This window comes from Anneissia japonica, unplaced genomic scaffold (assembly GCF_011630105.1).
Source record: "Anneissia japonica isolate Jap-2015-1 unplaced genomic scaffold, ASM1163010v1 scaffold288091_len1417266_cov198, whole genome shotgun sequence".
Classification (NCBI taxonomy): domain Eukaryota; kingdom Metazoa; phylum Echinodermata; class Crinoidea; order Comatulida; family Comatulidae; genus Anneissia; species Anneissia japonica.
Window position 1 is genome coordinate 1,134,142 of NW_022684833.1, and position 23,593 is coordinate 1,157,734.

At 31.3% G+C, this 23,593-nt stretch overlaps 1 protein-coding gene across 2 annotated transcripts in view; it reads left to right on the top strand.

The window, feature by feature from the left end:
- Positions 1 to 17,624, top strand: part of LOC117107888 (hormone receptor 4-like) — a 24,834-nt gene extending 7,210 nt beyond the window's left edge. Inside the window, exons 3-5 of one of the 2 annotated variants that reach the window (XM_033249732.1) lie at positions 10,995 to 11,047; positions 11,289 to 12,100; positions 12,729 to 12,748. In XM_033249732.1, coding sequence (XP_033105623.1) covers positions 10,995 to 11,047; positions 11,289 to 12,100; position 12,729 — 866 coding nt within the window. In that variant the 3' untranslated portion in view covers positions 12,730 to 12,748. Of the gene's footprint in view, positions 1 to 10,994; positions 11,048 to 11,288; positions 12,101 to 12,728; positions 12,749 to 12,952 lie in introns of those variants that run through there. The other variant, XM_033249726.1, reaches the window with a different exon arrangement.
- Positions 17,625 to 23,593: the final 5,969 nt, after the last annotated feature.

Sequence of the window (23,593 nt, forward strand, 5' to 3'; positions counted from 1 at the left end):
GGATTATACCCGGGGATTCCATGTGCATGAACAGAATGAACATGACATCGTTTTTCAAAGTGGCAGATGCATTTAAAACACTGCTGCCCTGTGATTCAATTTGGCCTATCCAAAACTAGACTAGGCTTATATTGTGGAAAAATCAGACATTACTCGAGCATCAAGAAAGGCAGGGAACACCCTATTAGTAGGTATAGGCACCTAGGCTTTGGTCTTTACCTCGAGCTAGGCCAACCTTTGCCTAAAGTTTCTTTCATAAGTTAGTTTTTGCGCAACAACAACCACTCCAACCACACACCCATCACACAAGGAAGACAGTCCACTTATCTAACAAGTTATTTTTAGCAGTGAGAGTCTCTGCGGAACATGTGAGTCTTCCTGCTATGAATTGTGAATCAACGATCTGATCAGCCCATTGGGCGAGTCTCTTCAGGTAAGGACCACGGTGTTGCCTGTTTTTAGCCGCACTGTGTGGAACACGCGAGTCTCTACAAGCTGTGCATTAACGATCCGATGCCCACTTCTGTGCATTAACGATCCGATGCCCACTTAGGGACAGAAAGTTGTGTATGCAGTTAAAATAAATGATGCGACAAAAAAAATTAAAAATTAAATTAAATAAATAAATAAAAATAAAATTATTCCCATATCAATATTTTCAAAATTTCTGATGCGGGTGGGAGTGATAATCTAATAAATTTTTCTATTTACCCTAAGCGTCACACCCCCAGAAATTGCCTACTTGCCTAATGATTGCCTACTTGCCTAAATGATTGCCTAAATTCCGACAAGGAAATTCTCAAGCTCCTTGGAGTCTTACAGCGCTACAATAAAATGTTTGTAATAATAAATTTTCTATTATTAATATTTATTTATTTCTAATAATAGCTATTTATATCCTGTAGCTTGAAGGAAATCATTCTTATTATGTGGTCATTAAACTGTACATTTCAATCATTCTTGTGAGCAAAATGTTCCTCGTGGGAGTGCCAGGCTTTGGCAATTGACAGTATTGACATCCTCTATCCTACTATATACTCAACTTTGTAAAGAGTGCCGTATACATGCAAGTCCATGACAATAGCTGACTTAAATCGTCTATTACCTTTCCAAGTTTAAATTGCTGTAGAATCTTTTTCAAAAACAGCAAATAGGAAATTAAAGATTGATCTATGTTATATCGTATACAATATTTCTGTATCATAATTACAGATGTTCCAATCCCCGGGACTAAACAAAATTCAGGAGACAGAGGTGGACAGGGAAGAGAATCCACCATTCCTATTCTAAAATTTCCTTGAAAATTTGTTTTCTTTTGTGCATTATGATTCTTTTCCTTTCTATAGGTTTTAGACTGATTTATTATTGTAACTATTCTAGAAAAGTAATTTTGAATGTGAAGGAAAGAGGAAAAAACATTTACTGGTTAGAGGGATTGTTTTAGTGTTTAATGCATATTTTTAGGGGATTTTCCTGGGTAAAGTTTGCCTAAACTTCTAAAAAAAAAACACTGGCTACTGTATATAATATGTAAACTGGCTTTCAACATGTCAAAGGTCTATGTACATTATATATTTAGGGTTAATAATTAATATGTAATACATTGTAGTCTTCTGTGAAATTTCAGTAGGCTAAATAAAGCCACACCCCACTCACTCACATCAAGAGAATTTCTATGAATAAACATCTCTCAATTAGCCCTTGACCAAATCCTTGGTATCTTTGTCAATGACAAGCAGTTTGATTTGTATTGGCAAGGACATTAAACATAATCAGATATAAGGGACAAAACAAAGAGAATTATCATCATAATATTAATAGACACTAATTTATACAGACAATGAATTGTAGTGATTCATTTAATATCATTTTATATATAACTATTTAAATTCAATTCAATTTAATTTATTGAGGCTAAAAAAGCCATCAATGGTTATTTATTCGCATAAAATACTACAGCAATATACATCGAATGGATACCCTTAATTTTAATAAACTACATCCCAAAACAAAACAACAAATCTGATTTAAAACTAAATTGTCTAAATAGTTTGAAAAGACAGCTATTCAGAATTTGTTATTGCAAACTTTGTAATATTTTTTGTGTTTAGGTCTTGTATTTTAGAAGCAAAACTGCCTTGTGAAAAACAAATGGTGATACATTTCCATTTTAAAATGAAGTAGTTTTTATTAATGTGCCATATATCTATGTAAATATATTCTGAGACATAGTGCAACATAACCAAAGAAGAACATACTGTAAGTACATAAACAAATTTTAAGAAATGGGTTATTACAAAAATAATATGTAGGACCATGTTAAAAACCATGCTAGCTAATACAAACATCTTGAGTGTTTTCATATTCTTTTTGAAAACAATGATTAAATAGCTTGTCCACAGTAAAGCATCTGAACATTTATTGATGTACTTTTGATTTGAATTATGTGATACATCGTAAACAAATGAAAAACAAGCAATAATTCCAAGAACCAGTCAAAAGCTACGATATCTGGAATACACTTTTTTTTTTTATAAGAACCAGTAAAATTTTGCCCAGGCTCAGTGTTCTTAATTTTTTGCTAATTTCAAGGCTCAAAATGTTCTTATTTTGTTCTTATTTTACACACTTTTCAAACGTAGAAAAATGATCATTCTACAGCAGTAGGCTATATTACTGTACTGTATTATAGAAGGTATTGCTATGGTATTACATAGTAGTCACATCTGTTGCAAATAAGGTACAGATAAGATTTGTTGGTTTTTCTATTTAAAAAAAAATAAGAATTTCATTTGAAATTTTTATCTCGGCCTCAATTTGTTCTTATTTTGTAAGTGTAACCCTCGAAATCCTAATAGGAATTGTTTCCAGGGAGTACTGTATAGGTATAGTATTGTTGTTATTAATAATTAATATTATAAGCAATTAGTAGAACATGCATCATACACTAATGGAAAATTATTATACTTAGGTTAGATTTAATGCATTAAAAAATTTCCTTTGGGCCTTGCAGGCCCTCAGGAAATTTTTTCAAGCATTAAATCTAACCTACGTATAATAATTTTTCTATAGTGTACTATGCGGAGCTCTACTAATTGCTTATTATTATAAATATGGATAATATTACTTATGCTGGAAATCCTAAGCCTAGTAATTTATGCAAGTTATATTTTATACATAAATTAATTTTTATTTAATCTACGCTGAACAATATATTTGACCTTTGTGGTGTATTTTACGCAGATTATTTTAGATTTATTTGAATTATTCTTTATCAAGGTTGTTCTGTTCATTCATAGAGACAATACTTTTTTATAAATGCAATAATTCTTTTGTTCAATTGAAATATGTAAATGTATTATTTTTATTTTTTAAATTTTATTGCAACTTGCTTTTAGTATTGAACACTCTATCTGAATAATAACTAGAACAGTAGCATGTGTTTTATTGTTTTAGTTCGGATTTACGCAGTGTGTTTATTCATTCATGTTTATGGATTTCAAATAAAATTATATGTTCAAGAATTGGGTTATCATAACAGCAGTGAAAAACATGCACCATTTTAAAATTTCCAAAAATGGATGTGGTATTCTGTTTTTTTAATGTTGGAAATGTATAGTTACATTTTTTGGACTGATAAATGTTATATTTTCATTCATAACAATCACCCATGCGCACACATTTTAGTCAAAAAAAGTTTAAGACTGAGAGTTGCCAAGTTGAATATGTTTTCTATAAAATTTATTTCATATCTATTTTCATAATATATTATATTTAAATATATATTAAAATGAAATGATGATAAAATATACATAAAAAGCAAAATGAATTGGAATTTATTGCTAATAATTTATTTGGAAATATGGAAACAGATTTTAACTTAATAACTAATTAATAAAACTTTAGATTTCTAGAAATTGAATATTTAGTTGTTTTCTTGTATTACAAACTACAGCATGGCTGTTTATGCACAGTTTCATTAACTGTAGATTTTCCAGCAACTGTTTAAAGTTAATTTATCATAAGGTGGACAGAAGTTATTGTAACTCGCAAGAAAGGTTTTCAAATTAAGAGAAAAAGTGATGCAATTCTTATGATTTATGAAACACCATATTTTAGACTGGTCACATCAGGTCTGGTTATGGCCAACAGTACTTACAACAGCAAAACAGGACTGAGCCACTAGAGTTATTTAGAAATTAAGTTAACACAGCTTTAAGCCTGTTCACTTAACTTCCTAAGTGACCACAATGAACCTGCTCGTTTCTAGGTCAAACGCAGCTGAAAATGAGTGGTAAAAATTGAACATTAATTTATCATATGACCTTTATGTTATTGAACCTTACCCAATGACCATCAGAGTAAACAACTCGTTTCACTCGCCTCCTTTAGCAACTACAACGGTAATGCACGCGCAAACACTATACTCAATGGTTAAATATTAAAACGTTGATGTAGTGTTATGGTCGATCCCAGACAGATGACTCCCTAACGTTGCCAGTCTGAAAATTTATCGCCAAAAAACGAATACCTTGCTTTACAATTGAAATGAAAAATAGGAACAAACAATAAAGGAATTGATTAATCTAATAGTTTAGCCAGTCACTACAGAAAAACATCTTATACTACTCAAATAAATACATGTTTGTGTCCAAGCTTTTTGGCAAGGGGAGAAATATGTAGTGTTTTTCTATCGGTCTCCACAAATACATGGTAGCTACCATATGTATTTTAGGTATTGTAGGCTTACTGCTATATTCAAGGTTTTATTCGACATTTTGCAGTGTTTTTGGCTTATTTAGTATAAGGTTATATAGTGGGGGAAATCCATAAAATGGCCTGAGAAAGTATATTAATTAATAAAGCAGATTTTTTTTGTAAATTTTATTAAGATTATATTGTAAAAAAGATGTACGTGGATTTCAACAAGAGCTTAAAATGACTTTTGTTGCTCTGTGTTAAGTTTCTATCTGTCAAGTATATTTGATGACATCATTTTTGAGAAACAAAAAGCCCAGATAAGAAAGGTTAAATTGTCCATTTGTGCATCTTACTACCTAGTGCAGTGGCGACCTTTGGAGCGATAACCTCTCCAAGTTGAAGATACTCGTCAATCAGAAACAGCATAATTTCTTCATTATTTTTCAAAGTGCTAATTGCTTTTATGTCTGCTTTTATATCAAAATGTAATTCCGGGGATTTTCATTCCTGGGTCTTCATACAGTTGAAGTTAATGTGCCGTGGAGAGCGTTTTTTAAATGTGTTTTTATTGTTTTTATGAGAGAATTGCTCAAAAGATGCTGGAGGGGGCGTGTCTTATCACAGTTGCTGATTTTTAAGGGATATAAGTAATATGAAAAACTTTTTCATTTTTCATGATTATTTGGCTTGTAAAGTTTAAATATTTTCATTCTCGGTCTATTTTCTATATCTTTTTAATTGGAAAAAAAATACAAAATAAAAGTCTGTCAAATACTTCTTTTGTTTGTACTTTTTTGTCCCTTTTTTTCTTCCCTATTGTCTTTGGTGTAGATAGCATTATGCCCCTTTGTTTAAGTTTGTATCGGATTTGAATTGAAAGTATTTATTTGTTAGCACTATAACTATTTAAACATTATCATCGATATCCTTATAATAATAATAATCATCATATATCATCATCATTAATATTATGACCATAATATTTTTTAAACTTCTAAGTGTTTTTTTTTTTTTGTAATTCTATATCTAATCATTCTGAATGTTTAATTTAAAAGAACATATTGTTTTTTTTTTTTTGTAATTCTATATTTTATCATTCTGAATGTTTAATTTAAAAGAACATATTGTCCAAAAATAACATTTAAATCTAAACAATAGATAATTTGATTGGTTTTTCCCACTAATCTCTCTAAATGATTGTCATTTGAGAGTATCAAGGTGGTTTTGATTGAACTTTGTTCTTCATGTTAGCATGGACATGAAGGGGAAAGGATTAAAACACTTTTGTTTCTCTTTGGGATGGTGTCCTTTGACCTTAGTTTGTCCATGGTTTGTCTCTATTTCACTTAACCACAGACACTAATATGCAAACCACACCAACAATCTCATGGTCAGTTCATAAAACCAGACATAGTTTTAGTTTTAGTTTTTATTTGGAATCACTTTCATTACAGTGGCACACATCCAAAATGGTGGTGCATCCAAAAAAGAGAAGGTAACAGTAAATTTAAGAAAAAACTTAATTAAAGAAAAGTAAAAAAGTCAAACAACTTGACTAAAACTTAATCTAAGTACTATGTCATCACATGTATAAAAAAAAAAAATAAAAGAGAAAAAAAAAAAAAAAAAAAAAAAAAGAAAAAAAAAAAAAAAAAAAAAAAAAAAAAAAAAAAAAAAAAAAAAAAAAAAAATTATATTGAATAGAGGTGGTATTTAGGTAATTTGAACTTCCTTAGGTAACAATTTTATATATATTGAGTCTCAAATTCCATGCTATTTGAATATATTTTTTACAATATTTATCAAATATTAGTAAGACATAGTAAGGCCACTAGTGGACAATACACTTTTAAGCCATCACCTCATTAATGTTGTGTAGGATGTGTGCTTATGGTATGTCCAGCTGTGGTGAGTAATTAGTCAACAATATGCAAATGAATTTAATTTAATTGATTATGATTTGAACGCTATGATTGCACATCCAAAATATTATACTCTATCAATCAATTCAAATATAGTGGTAAACAAACTAACAGAAATATTGCGGTAATATAATTAAGTCAGAAATTAAATGCTGTGTAACCACAATATTGCCTGGAATATTCTGCAATAGTGCGGTAATGTACAGTAGCCATGCTTTAGAGTGAAGTGCGTTTCCATTTTTTTAAAACCAATATTTTAACATCTATGTTATAGCTTATGTACAGTAATGTATATTATTTAAAAACCAACTTTGTGTTTAATACTGTTAATCAAAAGATGGATAGAGATCATTTTCAACATGCATATATGGGGAAATACCTGTCCAAGCTAAAAGCCTAGAAAGTGACCAATCATGTCACTGACCACAGATCACCATCTGACAATGTGTTTGTCCACTGAGCTATATCCAAGGCCTCCAGCTGATCAGAAGCCATGTTGTCAAGGATATGTATTGGCTTGACCAGACTTACAAGGCTGCTAACATTTTCTGGCCTATTGTATAACCATATGATGTGCTAAAGAAATGCTATGTTATCATTGTATGAAGAAGGGTGATCGTCCACTGAGAAGGTCACATACTGCACTGGGCATTCACTCTTGTTGAATTGAATGTTATGCAACTGTTTGCCGAATGTTTACCTGGTTTTTCTTTCTTTTTTGTTTGTTAGAGGTCTTATGATTATGTATTGTACATAAATACTATTAGGTGGTATTAGAAAGGGATCAAATATGAAAGAAAGAGATGACTTACTAACACTGATCTAAATAATTGAAAATTAAGGTAATCTTCTAGGCCTTCAGTCAGTTATTGAACTCTGGAATACATCAGTGACATAAACCTGTACTGTCAATAAGTCCAAATTTATAAAACGATTCTTAATCCTTTCTCATCTTTTTCTATAGAAAACAAAAACAAAATTGAGACTACTTTTCTGGACTGATGACTTGGTTACAGTGTTACTGTTTACCTAATTACTATATAGCATTGCACTTTATTTTAAGATAATAAATAGATGTTCTGCAGTCTACAGTTAAAATAGAGTAACATACGTTTCGAAAAATTAAGTAGGCCATATATGGGAAGACGTCTCACAGTAATAGTGATAATAATTTTATTATATTTCACCTTTTCAATGGTGACAGCACACAGAATGGTACACACTCACAATTAACAGGTAATCACAAGAAATAATCAACTACTTTGACATTTTTTCATCGACAAATATGAAATACGTCAGTAAGTGGCAGGAGTGAGGCCATAATTGATTCTCAATTTTGTTGTTTATTAGAACATCTTGACAACATTCTAATAAAGAATAAAACATAAAATCAGTTATGCTCTAGTCTCACAGTTGTCATTTTTCAGAGCAACAATTCATTTTCTTGTATTTACAATTAGTCAGTGGATATTTTGGTGTTCAACTTGCATAATAATCTCAACTCAAATTTAATCATTATCATAATCAATATCATACTGCAAGTCTTTGTGTCTACAATGTCTTTTAACTCTCATCACTGTTCATTAATACAAATATAATTCAGGAGTATGCGATTGATTGAAGTATGTTTAATTCAAAATTAAAAATATAAAAGTAGTTATAAATTATAAAAATAAAAATATGAAAATCTTTTATTAATTTCTTTCTGTATAGTCTGATATTTGGCCCTATAAACAAATTAATAGTTTATCCCCCTATCTAGGCTGGAAAACTGATGATGGAGGAAGGCTTTTTATTTTGTGTTTTGCTAAAGCCAAATATCTCCCTTGTTGTTTGCTGGTGCATTGATATTCAAAGTAAAATACATGATTGATACAAATAATTTCTACTATTTACTAAAAAATGCAAAAAAAAAACAAAAATCCCACCATATAAATTACCAAATTTGATTTTTTTTTTTTTAATACCATAGAAGACATGCGGGCAAGGGTGATAAAATACCGTGATCATTTTTTGTTTGGGCCTTATGACATATGATTTTATATATATAGCCTTGGTTTGGCTCTGTAATCATTAGTGGTCGTGGGACTAGTTTGGGCCATACCTAAGCTGGTCGAACGTTTTGTTTGGGTCTGTACCCTAGCTGCACTGATGAGGCCTGGGAAGGCCGAAACGGATCCGTCTGCAGATATTGGGATTCCTTCCAGTGGATGCTTAGTTTATTTTGTCATTCTGATCGGATTTTCTCTACTGTTCCGTTTTTTGTTTTAATTTTAAATTGCTTTTGCATTATGTGGCCGATCGCTGTTTTATGGGTTTTTCCCATTTGCCTTTTTAAATTTATATATATATATATATATATATATAGTTTTGCATTATGTGGCCGTTTGCTGTAGTAATTACCCACATGCATCACTTGTCATAATTCCAATTTATAGTTGTTGAAAGGGACGTTGAAATAAATAACATGTTTAGATAATAATTTTCAATGCAGTTTTATCACATGCATGCCTTCATTCTAATTTAGTACACTGGCATAACATTGGACTGATAAACCGAAATCTCTTGTCACTTTTCCAAGTAGGTTAGGTAATAATCATTTTTAAGGTAATTCTATTAATATTTCAGACTCGCACTGTATTCACAGAGCCTAAAATAATAAAAATTCTGTAGTGAGGTTGTTAATTTGTATAAGTTAGTTATTAACTGAATGAGAACAAGTTTCTATGATAAGAACAGATATTTAAGTAATACTTTTCCAGTATTCTTTTGTATACACCCTTACATTTCCTGGCAATTTAAGGATTTTTGTAGTAAAATACTTTAAATAAGCAAAAAACTTCTAATTTAATTTTGAGATTTCCCTTATTTTTTGGCAGTCAGTGTATCTTTATTGGTAGATAAACAAATATACCATCATGTTTCATCCCTGCCATTCATTGTCAGTCTTCTTTGTTTGATTAGAACTACCTCCATCCTTGAATAATTAATGCAGAGAATTTGTATGAATGCATCCTTGTGCTCCAGCTATCATTGTTGTATTGAGAAATGTACTACTCATTGGTATATTTATTCATTCATTCATTGGTCACTTAGCCAGGGGTGACCCTGGTTTGATCTTGGTCTGATTACCTCCTTTGATGTTAATGTATGCACTGTCCAGTGTCAGCTAGCCCAAGGACACTAGAATTTACAAGAAAACTATGTTATTAAAGTGGAATATGTAATTTATTTTTTTTGTATGCATTGTCCAGTGACAGGTGGCACAAGGACACTAACATAATGTATGACAAAAAAGATTAAACTTAAAAAATTACCATTTTTAGGTTATTTAAGTATCAAATGGTATAATTACCAGTATGTAATTATTTATTTTACTGTTGTATCTTTTTCAAAATTATTACAATTTTAAAAAGAATAATTTAGTTAAAGTTGATAGAAATTACTTTGTGATTGGTTTAACATGGAGTTTTTGAAAAATCTTGTATAATTTTTTTTTTCTGTACATTAACATTTACAATACTATGACAATAAGGAGGCATTGTTGACATCAATCAATTAAAGTATAAGATGCAATTACCTATGCGCCAATAAAATCATGAAGTGAAAACCGATGAAGTAGGAAGCAACCCAAAAAAGGAAGCAAACCAAAAAGGAAGTGGGTAGCAGACAGTGCCATCAGGTTAAGGTCAGCATGCTGATCTTCCACCCTTTGAGGTGCAGCTGACCATTTGAAAATTTATTTTATAAGACCACTTTACTGACTGAACCCCAGACAACAACCAGACCGATTTGAATATTTAAAAAAATCCATATTTAATAGTTACAGCAAAGATAAATCAGGAGCCCAAAATATGTGAAATAAATCACAAGCAATTTGAAGCCATTTTTAATACAAAATATAATAAATGTAGTAAATGTTGATATTTTAAGCAACATATTCTATTATTATTTAAACAAAGAACAGTTAAAACTAATTTGAAGACACAACATATACATTGAACTATATATAAAATGCGGTCCACAAAAAAGTTGTGTTTTTGATAAAATATGGTTACTGCTAATTTTCATGTAATTAATACAGATCACTTGACATTGCAATTACAAAGTCCTTCGATATTTAAATTAATGCAGAGTACTGTGTACTGAATTATAAACAAAGGAATTTGCTGCATCTGTTTGTTTTACATTTAAGCGAGTGTAGCCTGCCGGATTTACAAATGCTGTATTAATTATTATTGTAAAACTGTGTAATATGTAATAGTTTCTTTATTTTATTTTACTTGGTGTTTTCTTATTTATTATAATGAACTCAAGTACCGGTAAATGTACAAATTTCACATTTCATGATTTTGTCTGTTTTTATTACAGCTGTGAGAGAAGACCGTATGCCTGGTGGAAGAAATACTGGTCTATCCTATAAGGTATATTTGTAACTAAATAAATTTTTGATTACACATAATTAAATAATAAAAGTTCTGTGTTTGAAATATTATTTGATGGCGCTAGCTATTGTGCTTAAAGAGGGATTTGAAGATAATAATAAAATTATGAGGATAAAGAACATAATGCAAAATTATTGGGAATTTGTTGTTAATTTTCCTCAAAATTTTGGTGAAGTAAAAAATGAATTTATATTTCATTCCATTTCTTTACCTTTCATAGAGTAAACCAAAGAATTATGACAAACTGCGAAAGAAGTTTCAGCTGATGGCTCAACAGAAAGCGCAGTTAAATCGGAAGAACCGTGCACAGAAGCAAGCCTTCAAAGCTGCGCGTGAAGCCATCAAAGCTGAACGCGATGCCAGTAAATCAAAACATTCAACAAGCCATCAACCATCTAACAAATCCACCGCTGAGCTGCGCCAATTGAGGCCGCAGACTGCACAACTTATTGAGGTCTTGCAGCAAACAGAATCCGCTCTTTCAAAACTGTCAAACAAAGATCAACCAAGTACAGCATTAAGTAACTTTAATGACAAGGGTTTCGCAAATCTTCTGTGTACTCTTGGGGAGGATCTTGTGTATCAACTGGTACAATGGGTTAAACATCTCCCTTTTTACACGCAACTGTCTGCAATGGAACACACATACATGCTGAAAACCAAATGGCAGGAACTTTTACTTATGTGTACTGCAACACGTGCAATGTATTTTAAACAAAATAGCGACGCAGAAAAGGGTCTAAGCTTTGAGTACTGCGTTCACACAAATCTGATAAGACTGCAAGAGTACATGAACAAAACACTAGACTTGAAACTGGACATGGAGAACTTCCAACAGGAAATGGGTGAAGTGGTCGAGAAATTAACAAAACTTGCTGCCGCATTCAGGACAATAAGCATAACACGCAATGAATACCTGTTACTTAAAGTAATTATCCTGTTACACCAAGGTAAAATAAAGTTCCTTAATCCCTCACAAGCTACAATCCCTGTTTATCAAGTTAATCAATTGGCAATTATGAAGTTTAACTGGTGATAATTACTTGCTGCATTATTTTAGTAGTCAAAATTGAAGTTTTGTTGAAATGGATTAGTGTCCCTCAAGGGAGATGGCTTTTTCCCCAGATGTTCCCACAGATTGTTTCGGAGAAATTTAAACTTGTAAATTTGTCTAAAGACTGAATCATCAAAGGCTTTGTCTATAGAATGAATTACAATTTTGAACTCTCTCGCAGTTAAAACATTACAAAGATGGGGTAACGCAGCAGATGATTTCAATGAGAGATAAAAATATTACCGGTTTTACGTACGTGAAGGTTCACCATATATGAGTCATCAAAATTCAAATTCATTCACCTATCCACTGTTAAAATTTTTATAATTTCAAATATTCTTGTTTTTCTTAACATAATGCTGATTTAACTTTGAAGTTATTACTTTTTGGAAGACAATCTTATCAATTTCTGTTGGATAATAATTATACTTTTTATGGACACAAATGTTGAAGAGAAATTTATAAATAATGGACTTGGTTAAATACTGAACATAAAAGTTTAGTAGAAAAATATAATAAACTAATAGATATTATTCTTCTTACTTGGGTTGATTCTTTTTTTATACAGTTTAAAAACCTATTATTATTTGTACTGTACATATGTAGATCATCAGTTGGTAGTTTACCATTGAGGTAAAAGAATGTGTGTAAAAACATACTTTACAGATGATTATATTTAACATACTTAAAATGGTAATTTACTTCATTTTATTTCATCTTAAACATTTCATTTCCTTTTCATTCAAATTATAATTTTACCAAATTTATGAACAAAAATCACCAGTGATTGTTACATGTTTGATGTATTATTTTTTTTTTGTTTCTTTCAGATTCTTCAAACAAGGAAGAAAGCGTGCAATCTGTTCAGACTCCGTACATTCTAGCGCTCGAAGACTACACACGAGTCAATTATCAAGAGAATCGGTTCGACGATATGATGAGCTTGTTGCCTGAGTTGCGGAGTTGCTCAAAAATGTTGTTACACAGTAAACTTATTTATATGCCTTACCTTTTGAATGCAATGGCAATGGCGAAGTCTTAAAGAGTGCTGCCAAGTCTTGGAGCATGAGGGCATAGCCGAGTCTTAGGGTGTTTAGTCTTGAAGTGTCTGTCTAAGTCTTGAAACATTGTCACAGCTTACAGGGTGAAGCCAATACTTAGAGGTTCTGGCTACCTCCTTGAAGTGTAATAATCTTAGAACATAGTCAAGTTCTACAAGCTTTCTAAGTCTTAAAAGGCACTAGGCAAACTAAATAGGGTGGGGCTGGGTCAAAACATGGAATGGTGGTCTAATCAATGAGGGCATAGCTAAGTCATGACTAATGAATATTTCCACAATTTGGAAAGGTCTCGCACATGGGCTGCCAACTACAACTATACTTACAAGTGTACTTGTGTTGCAGTTTGTGAGCTGGGTTAAAATTACATGAACATATATATACCAATATTCCAAAGATATTGTTAACATGATAATTTCATAATGATGATGGAAATATTTTAGGCATGGTATTTAAAGAGTTTTGTATGTCTTCTAAAACTGATGTTACTGTAATTTTTATTATGTATACAGAAGCTGGTATGGTGATTCTTTAGTAAATGTCCTTAAAGAAACCTCCAATGTCACCCCTCCCAAATAAGATATGAAAATATTTATAGAGTTGAAACTGGTTTTGTTTTCCTTTTTTTTTTTTTTTTTTTTTTTATCGATGATAGCTTTACCAAAAAGATTAATGTTAGAAGTTACATGTTATTGAAAATTTAAAATGTGTTTATGTAATTACAAAAAAAAAATTAGTATTACCTTGTTTAGTTCTTTTTTTTTTAATTGTTATCTTTGTGTCAGTTGGTTTTTATTATCAATTGAGATCCTTTTATGTAAATAAAGTATACCAATTGATTATTTTACCATTCAAGCCATGGGAAAAATTGGAAACAGTGTTTCTGTTGATAATTTGTGTAATTTGTATACAAAGTATTACAAAATCTCATAAGCAAGTGATTGTATATAATTATTAATTGTTATGAGATGAAACTATGTGTGTAAAACTAAGCAACTGATTTCTCGTCAGTCTAAACATGAAGAAATAATAGGAATTAATCCATATTTCTGATCATTTCATACTGATATGGAAGGATAAAAACAAATATTAATAAATATGTTCTGTAAAATATAATATTTAAAAAGTAAATCCATGTGATGTTAAAGTATGTCATACTTTTTCATAGATAACTACAGTATATGTTTGTTAGAAGCTTGATTATATTTTCCATTCTTATATTAGAAAATCTCTTTTTGTTTACACTATTTTTTCTGTTGGTATTGAATGGGTTTGATAGTAATTTAAGGAGACAAGCAGCTAATGGTTTCAATGAGTCTGATCCAATATGCAGCTTAAATAATCTGATAGCTATTATATCATGCAACTGTGTTTAGCAACTTTTTTTGGATTAACATCCAAAGACTAAAAAAACAGCTGATATTTTTATGAACAAAAAATTGCTGATTATCCTCCCCCATATTGTCCCCACCATTTGTAATTCATAAGTTTTAAGACAAAAGCAGCTAATTAAAAACAGCAAGCTTTATAAAAAATATTATACATACTGCAGCTGCTGATTATTGTACAGTGGATATTTAATGTCTAACCTTAACATTTTGTAGGACTGTCTTTTGGCCTCAGACTATATCTAAATGAGCCAATGAAGAGTGTAGCTCCTAGGCTGAGCTGCTTGCACCAACAAAATATGTAAAAAGTCAGAGACAGTCGCTAACATGTTTTGTTTCTGTCATTAATTCTGTTGAAATAATCTTTGACTGTCATAAAATTATGGCTATTGAATACTATTTGAGTTCTCTTATTTTTATGAGTACATATTTATTTATTACTATTAATTAATGTTAATTTAGTATAGATGATAAATCTTTACTTTAACAGAATTGGGGATAGTTACTATTGCTACAGACATCTGGGTTGAAATTGAGATGATTCTAAACAGAACTGTTGCAGCTGATAAAGAAATGTAGCGGTGATGTGAGTTTAACGTAAATGCCTTAAGGCCAAACTTTAAAAACAGTGTTTCTCATGTTTTCCTAAAACTTGTTTGAGGTCTGGCTCCTATTTTATTTTCCACAATTCCAAAGACCCAGAAAATCAAACAAAAATCACATAATACTTTTAAAGTCAAGAGTATAGTGTATAGATAGGCCTACGTGTGCCTTTCAAGGTCTAGATTATGATTATATGGTGGCCATCTTCATGAATAGAAAATACAGGGATCATCCTCATTCTCTTTTCATAAAACCTAGAAACATTTGTTTTCATTTATTTAAACATGAAAGAATGTGCAAGAGATCAGTCTGACTTTATGTATAGGAATTTAATGGGTGTGATATTTACTGTATGTTGAGACAATGATTAGTGATTATGTTTGTGTATCAGATTGTCTAGAAATTATACAGAGCACATTTTCAAAAATTACCTGTACATATTAATGTTGCACCAGAGTATAAATTTTTAGTATTTAATAACATTATCTTGTTATGTTATTGTTGTTTATTTTCGTAAGGTATGGTATTTTCATAATTGTATTACTATGGTATCTGTGTATCATTGATCTTGCTTCTGTAATTTATTTATCTATACTCGTTTCATGGTACCATATTTATTCTGTTGCACATTTATATGTTGACTGGGGGATACTTTGTCAAGTAATATCCCTGTCTTTTCTGAGTTAAGTATTGTTTTATTTTTATTTCCTTTGTATTTTGTTAAAGTTGATGAAGACTTGACACTTGAGGTTTTAAGCTAATGCACTCTGAGTTATTGTCCCAAAACAAACAAAAACTACAGATTCTTAAATAAAGTTTTTCCAGGTCAATTGCGTTACCAGGTTCACCTCTGTCCTAATATCATGCATACTTCAAATATTAAACTATTCATAAGAGACAAAGAATGCTCATGTAACAGATTTTATTACGATAACATTTATATATATATATATTTTATGTAGTCCTATAAACTTCCTGACTAATCCAAATTATTATTTGCTTATGGTTGCAAAGGCAAATTTGGAGACTTTGTCTGTCGCGTATATATGACCATAACTGTTTAAACATTAACTTTTGAAAGGATTCTGAACTGAACTATAAACCCTGGTTATTGGTAGTTCTGTGAATAGCTCTCTCTGAGTATCATGCTTGTAGATCGCTGTACTTTCAATGTCAATACGAAGCTTGTAATTACATAACTCTTGACTTTCATAAGGCTCTTCAGTTCTACCACAGATCATGGAGGTATACACAGATCTAGGATATGGTCCTTTTTTTTTTTAACTTCATTGCAAACCAAATCATTAGCAGTTGGTAGATTATACAGTATATGCTTTTCAGTGAGGTAATTGATCGCAAAAGGTGAAGGTTGCCTATTACATGGTATGAACTTTTTTCCATGTGGTTACAGTACTGGTTTTCCAATAGTCTATATGCCCTATATATTTTTTCCTCCACTGTTTGGGATACTATATAGGAAATGGTAAAGCTAGTAAGCTTAACTGTTAAGTATGCTTCATTGGTTCCCTTTGTTAGCTGTACTTTTCAGAAGTTAATTCACCTCTGTAGCAGGAAAGAAATAGAAATCCGAATGGCACTCCTAACTAATTCGCGCATTGTTCAAGTGGGTACCATAACCAGGGCACTGGCATTTGTAAGCCCATGTTGAAATTTAGTAAAAAGTTAAATCAAAAGTTGATCGTGTCCTACTTAACTGTTGCATCATGTAAAAGAACAACAGGAAGCCAGGTTGATTATTGGAGATGTTGGGGGTGGGGGTGATTTTGGATTCAAATACAGTATTAGATATAGAATGTTGATGAGTACTTCTTTATGAGTAAAAAATTGTCTGGTTTTGAATTTGAGACTCTTTGATTACCTTTTCAATACTGGAGCAACGACTACACCAATCCAGAATGCTCATGTCGAGGTTTTTTCCATATAGATAAGACAGTATTTTTTTCTCCAAAGTACTGTACAGTATTGCATAATTGGAAAATTAAATTATATTTAATGTCGTTTTTATATATAACTGTAATATAATCTGTTACATTTGGTTTATTTATTGTGTTGATAAATCAATAGAAAATATTGATGTACCATTTTAAGGGAAAATATAACTACAAAGAAACAGTAAAGTTGATAAAATGGATTTTTTTTGCTAAATTCAGTGGTAAGTTTCAGAAGCCTATGAAAGAAGGGGGAAGCATCCATCTCTTCTTAGTGCTTCATATATACTTTATCCAATTTTTGTTCTGTAGGTTAGTTGCCAGCCCACAGCTTAACAAAAGTACCTCATAAAAATGTTTTATGTGCAAAGAGAATGTCAGTAAAGTATGTGTCTGTATTGTGAGAATTTCGGTAGCTTTGATGATAGTATTCAAAATTAGCAGTTAATTCATTGTGTGAACATGTTGCAAAAAATAAAAAAGGTATAAAAACGAAAACATAAAGTTTGTTTTGGTTTGTAAATTGTTGATAACTTTGTTAATTTTAATTTTTTTTTTTTTTGCTACAAGAAAGTCTACTCGGGGAACTGCAAAACTGTTCGCTTTTGTGCACTGACTTTAGACACAGTGTGTGGGTCTCGACATCAGTGCTCCCATACATCAAATTGTCTTTCAAAAGAAACGAAAGTAATGTATTCCTTTGACCATAAAAATGCAAGCAACAAGTTACCACCAAACCTTCAGAAATAACACCTTTAAAATAAACTTTCACCTTTTAAATATATAATTTCAGGCGTATGATTTTTTGGCGTTATTTTAAGTTTCTTATTCTGTGAGATGCTGGTATATTTTCAAATCTTCACCACCACTTGATAAGCCAAAGCTTACAAATGGCTGCAGCGCAAGGCTGAAATTTCGGTATTGAGATATACTATAATCTCCTAATCTTACCAACTGTCCATTTCATGTGGTGGTCTCCAGATATCTCTCCCCTGCAAGGGCTGTGAAGTTTGTCCCTCTGAAATTAAGTCAGTTCTCTCAATCTGTCCCAAGTATGTTTTCTTCTGCATACACTAAAGACATCGTGCTATTTTAATTTGGATGTTTTCAATCTCTTTGGAAAGACTTTACCTAGGATTACAAACTCTGATGCACTATTAACTTTTGATATTCATCATAGGATACCGTTTGCATGCGGCAAACGTTTGCTTATTTGACAGGTCCTCCAGAATATCATCAGACTGTTGGCGGCAGCTGCAATTAACAACAGTATTCCACTACCGAAAAACGTTAATCATAAATTGGTTGCGTACATGAAACATAGAGCACCATTTTTAAGAAGCATCCTTTGCTGTCGATTTAATAAGAAGATAATTCATGATTCGCTTAGAATTTATTCATCACATAGTAATGTGATGATAAAAGAGGAGATCTTATTACTGGTTGTGAAACAGAGGTGACGATTTATGTTGGAAAACTCACTGTAATTTAACAGACAGGTCTAATTAGTTTATTTATTTATCTAACAACTGGCGTATCTTAAAACTTAAATGTGAGCATGATTTAGTTATTAAGACTGGAGAAAATTAGTTTTTCGTTTACAGAGAACAACCTTTTAAAAGATGAGAAAAAAGACGAACATAAAGAGAAAGTGCGAATGTCGAAGATAATGATGAGGATAATGACGATGCTTCCAATGACAAAGTTGTTGAAAGAAGAGAAAGATGAATCTACTACTTAGCCATTACCACACTAATTAATATTTATACCTCTTTATCTCAACGAATCAAACTTCAAGCCATGATTGATTGATATCCCTTTCGCTGCTGATCCAATTGCTTATCGAAGGACAATATTGCATTTCAGAATGAAATGTAATAATGTTCGGATGGCATAATAACATGCATGGGTGACATTAAAGATGATGAGAATATAGGCAGGTGCTACAAGTGTTCAATATTCAAAGTATTGTTTGGCTAATCTCGCCCTCGCTAGGGAATTGGCTTAACCTAGCAAAGTCATGACTTACTGGCTGTTAATGAGCAAATCTTAAAAGTTGTTGAACCTTATGATAAGTTCAATATACTTAAGCACAGATTTAAAATTACAGGGCATATTATAATGTTACAAGAAATACTGTAACCGTGTATTATATGAGGCCACTGCATAATATAAGAAAAATGCTTAAAATTGACCACAATCTCTTAACAAGTTTTAAGTTTCACTCCATTGTTATCGAAGTTTTAGCTACAGTATACTACTTCATTAAAAAAAAAAAAAACAAAAAAAAAAACAGATCATCAGATCATCATAGTATAGGCAGACTTAATAAATAATTTTTGAGAAAATATTTGTCCCCAATATTATTCGAAACCAAAATCTTCCGATACTGTTTGTCTACCATGAAAGCTAGGTAGTCTCGTAGATTTTCCTGGTCTGGATACTTACTTCCCTCAAGTTATTGCATATTATATGCAGTTTATCACTTATACGTTGATGCATTATGCTGTAAATACACAATACTTCAAAAGTTTGGCCCTGCGCAACACATAGAGGTCTATACTGTAATAATGCACATTATTTCTCCAAATAGCCCCTTTTGGTTTATTAAAAACAAAGTGTTATATTAACTCTATAAATAATAATCAGCAAAGGTTCGGCCTCGCTCGTCCAGAAAACAGGGGAGAAACAGCACAATTCATCGGGGAGAAAAAAAAATTATATGTATTTTCTATATATTAGTAGACTCTAAAATGATTAAATAAGCCATTGAAACCCCTAAATTGTTAAAATTTTCGGGGGCTTCTCCCCTGGACCACATTCGAAACATCTTAATCGAAGCTCTCTCTCTCCCTCTCTCGACTACAACTTCTAAAGCCAGGCTCTAGAGAGAAAAATGATATTTTGTACAACTGATTTTTCTGACACTATAGGGTGTTTGATTTGACGAGAAACTCGGAAAAGTTAATGAGATAGGCTTACAGATTTTTTCAATATTTAAAAACTGGGGGAGGGGCGTAACCACCCCATTTTCACTTCCTACCCCCAGTTTTTAAATATTCAAAAATCTATCTCATGACCCGTTCCCGATTGTGTTCCTTCTTGTGCCTTAAAAAAATCAGTTGTACAACATCGATGTTTCAAGAGCCTGGCTTTAAAATGGATAGAAATGGTTTCTATAGAAAAATCAAAATCCCGTGATCATTGTTGAGCAATCATAGAAAAACTTCGGAAACTCCCATACTAAAGGTACTAGACAATACCTTCCCCCAGAAAACTCACAGGCACTCACAAACTATAGAGGGCCTTTACACTTTTTTTTTATCTCTAGTACCGTATCCGTGGCCAGAGATGATGATGTGTTTGATTGCTTGTCATCTGTTCTCGCAACATAGTCTGATCATAACCTCCTAGATTTCTGATGACATAATTTTCACGCTTTGACACAAGTGAAGAGTAACAGGCCCAAGACCGCTGTACACAACGTGTCTTACTGAACTTTACTAATGATTTATTTTCTTCCTAAGTTTAATATCTACTTTATTGTCTGTATTCTAATTTCTTGTCTCCAGTTAAAAGAATATTGTCAATGTGCAGTTTTTATTGGTCACAATACTCTTTAGATTTTATCATGTTACCTATAACTTGTGCACAGGTCATTGGCCATTTGGATATGGAGTACGAGTACGATACCCTAGGGAGAGACACATTAACGGTGTGTATTTCGAATTAATGACTAACAAACTTCTTTCTTTTTAAATGTGGATTTTCTGCTTTAACAATGATTTATATTTTATTCAAAATTTAACTTTGAAATTGTTATTTAACTAACTTTTGGTATTTTCTGCTTATTTTAAATAATAATTGAAAAAAACGAATACAGGTAACCCATTGCAGAAAACGATAATAGGAGCCATCATATCCGAACTTTCTTTGGATTGTTATTTTATTAATATATTTTTTTGCGCGATTACCAGTCACGTGTTATTATTTGTTAGCAAGGCCTTACTGCCTTGCACAAGCCTACTAATGTTTTAACTATTACTAAAATGTTTTGATATTAAAACAATAAACAAAAACATTTTACATTGGCCTATACTGCGCAGTTCTTATTTTTTGCGAGATCCATAAACATCCAAATTAAATGTATAGGCCTACCACAAGGCCCTACTTCCAACAAGAAAAGTATATTACTTTATTAGGCCTGTATCATTTTTGTGAGAACGAGTGGCCATTTTAATATTCCGAAAATTAAAAATATATGATGCGTTGATAAACTTTTATCACTCGAGTCACTTTATGAACTGCCGACGTGAACTTCCATGAACGTGGCCTAGCTGAAGCGATAATGGGCTCCGAGTGAGTGCAAACTGTTTGCAGGGTTCATAATGTTTTCAGTACAGATGTACTGTCAATATAGGTTACTTAACATATACACTTTCGATACAAACACATTAAATATTTCCCATTGTACTAAGGTTTTTCACAGAGGACGTTGGCTTTTACATTAGTTATTGATTTTCGTTTTAATCGTTATTGTTGACGGCAGGCTACGTCATTCGATGAGCGAAATATCTCGTTTCTTTGAGGCCTAGATAGCACGGACCAGGCTTTATATATCATTACGTTTATAAACTGCACCAACGCTGCTTTTAACGGGTTTTTTTATTCTTTACTCAGATAGAGAATATATCCTAACTAACAATACTCTACATTTATATTTACTTATTTATTATTGGTATTATTGTTGGTTTGTGACGTAAGGGTTGTCTTTGAATTATTTTATACCCCTTTTATATTGTAGATATTTAACACTCACGCGTCATACTGCACAAAAGCTATGCAATAGGTGGGATGAATAAATATTTGATCTAATTTTACAAGACTAATTTATTAGGAATCTGCTTTTGAAATTGAAAAGAAAATGTTTTGATAAAGCGCGGGTGGGGGAGAAAGATGAAAGTAACATAAACATAATTTATTAAAAATATTAATTCACAATAAAGTTTTCTATAATAATAATAATAATAATAATAATAATAATAATAATAATTATTATTATTATTATTATAAAAATAATAATAATAATAATATTAATAATAATAATAATAATAATAATAATAATAATAATAATAAAACAATGATAATATTAGTTAACGTATGATAAGGATAATGGTAATGATGGTGATTAATAATAATAATAAAATAATAATGATGATGATATTAATAATATGATTATCATTTCTTTTAGCGATGCAATAAAGCACGTGTGTTTTAAACATTAAAAAATATGATATAAACAAATATTTTTTGTAGTAAGCCTATGGTACCCATTTCGCCTACTGACAATTCCCTGACCTAGTTATTACAGATGGCTGTCATATTTAATTCAATAAGAACAACGCAAATAATGAATGAATAAAGCACGTGTATTTTAAACATTAAAAAATATGATATAAAAAAATATTTTTGTAGTAGGCCTATGGTACCCATTTCGCTTACTGACAATTCCCTGACCTAGTTATTGGAGATGGCTGTCATATTTAATATTTTTTATAAGAACAACGCAAATAAAGGTGTTTTATCTGGGAACAGTTCCCTGGTATTATATATGAAAAGACTGCAATAAATGATGAGCCAGCATAATGTGAGATCATTTACATAATCTCATTACAGGTTATGTCCTAGCAAAAATGTTCAACAAGAAACTGGGCCAATGTATTTTCGATCAGCCAATCAGAACGTCGGATTCATCCAATTGTAGGTCACAGCCAAATAACGACCTTGGATTCCTGTTTTCATACCAGGAGTGAGGTATTTTCCCTGTAAAATACTAACTATGACAGTACACGAAATTATCATAGCATCTTTCATAAACATTACACATCATATTTGATTAAATAAACTAATCAATAAAGTAAACAATTGAATAACGTGGTAACCTTTGCTTTTTTTCCAGGCCATCCATTTCCTTTTGTTTTGTACGCTTTCAGTTTCACAGAAATTCTAACGACTATATGGATTAGGAGAAGTGCAGACGGATTACATCGGACCCTGCTATCTCGATTTCAACCAACGGCTAATCTTTTAATCTTATTTTTTCTTCACACCTTTGCTATGGATTCGTTTAAAATAGAACGCCTGCTCTCGAGAATTCACCACCGACATACCAACGTTCTACATTGATCTAACCAACATATGTATAAAATGTATCTATTTAATAGGCCTGGAGTAGACATCTCGATCAATATCTACCATATATCAAAATAGTTTTTATTTGTGTTTGAGACAACTATATAATATAGTATATAGTTTATATTTTGTCTCAGTTTGTTCGCTGTCCGAGTTTTTTATTTTTTATGCAATATATTTGATTGAGCATTTTAGTAAAATTATTCGTATTATTGATTAACATTTAATATTTATTATAGTACAGTATTATTATTATTATTATGATATAGCTATTACTATTA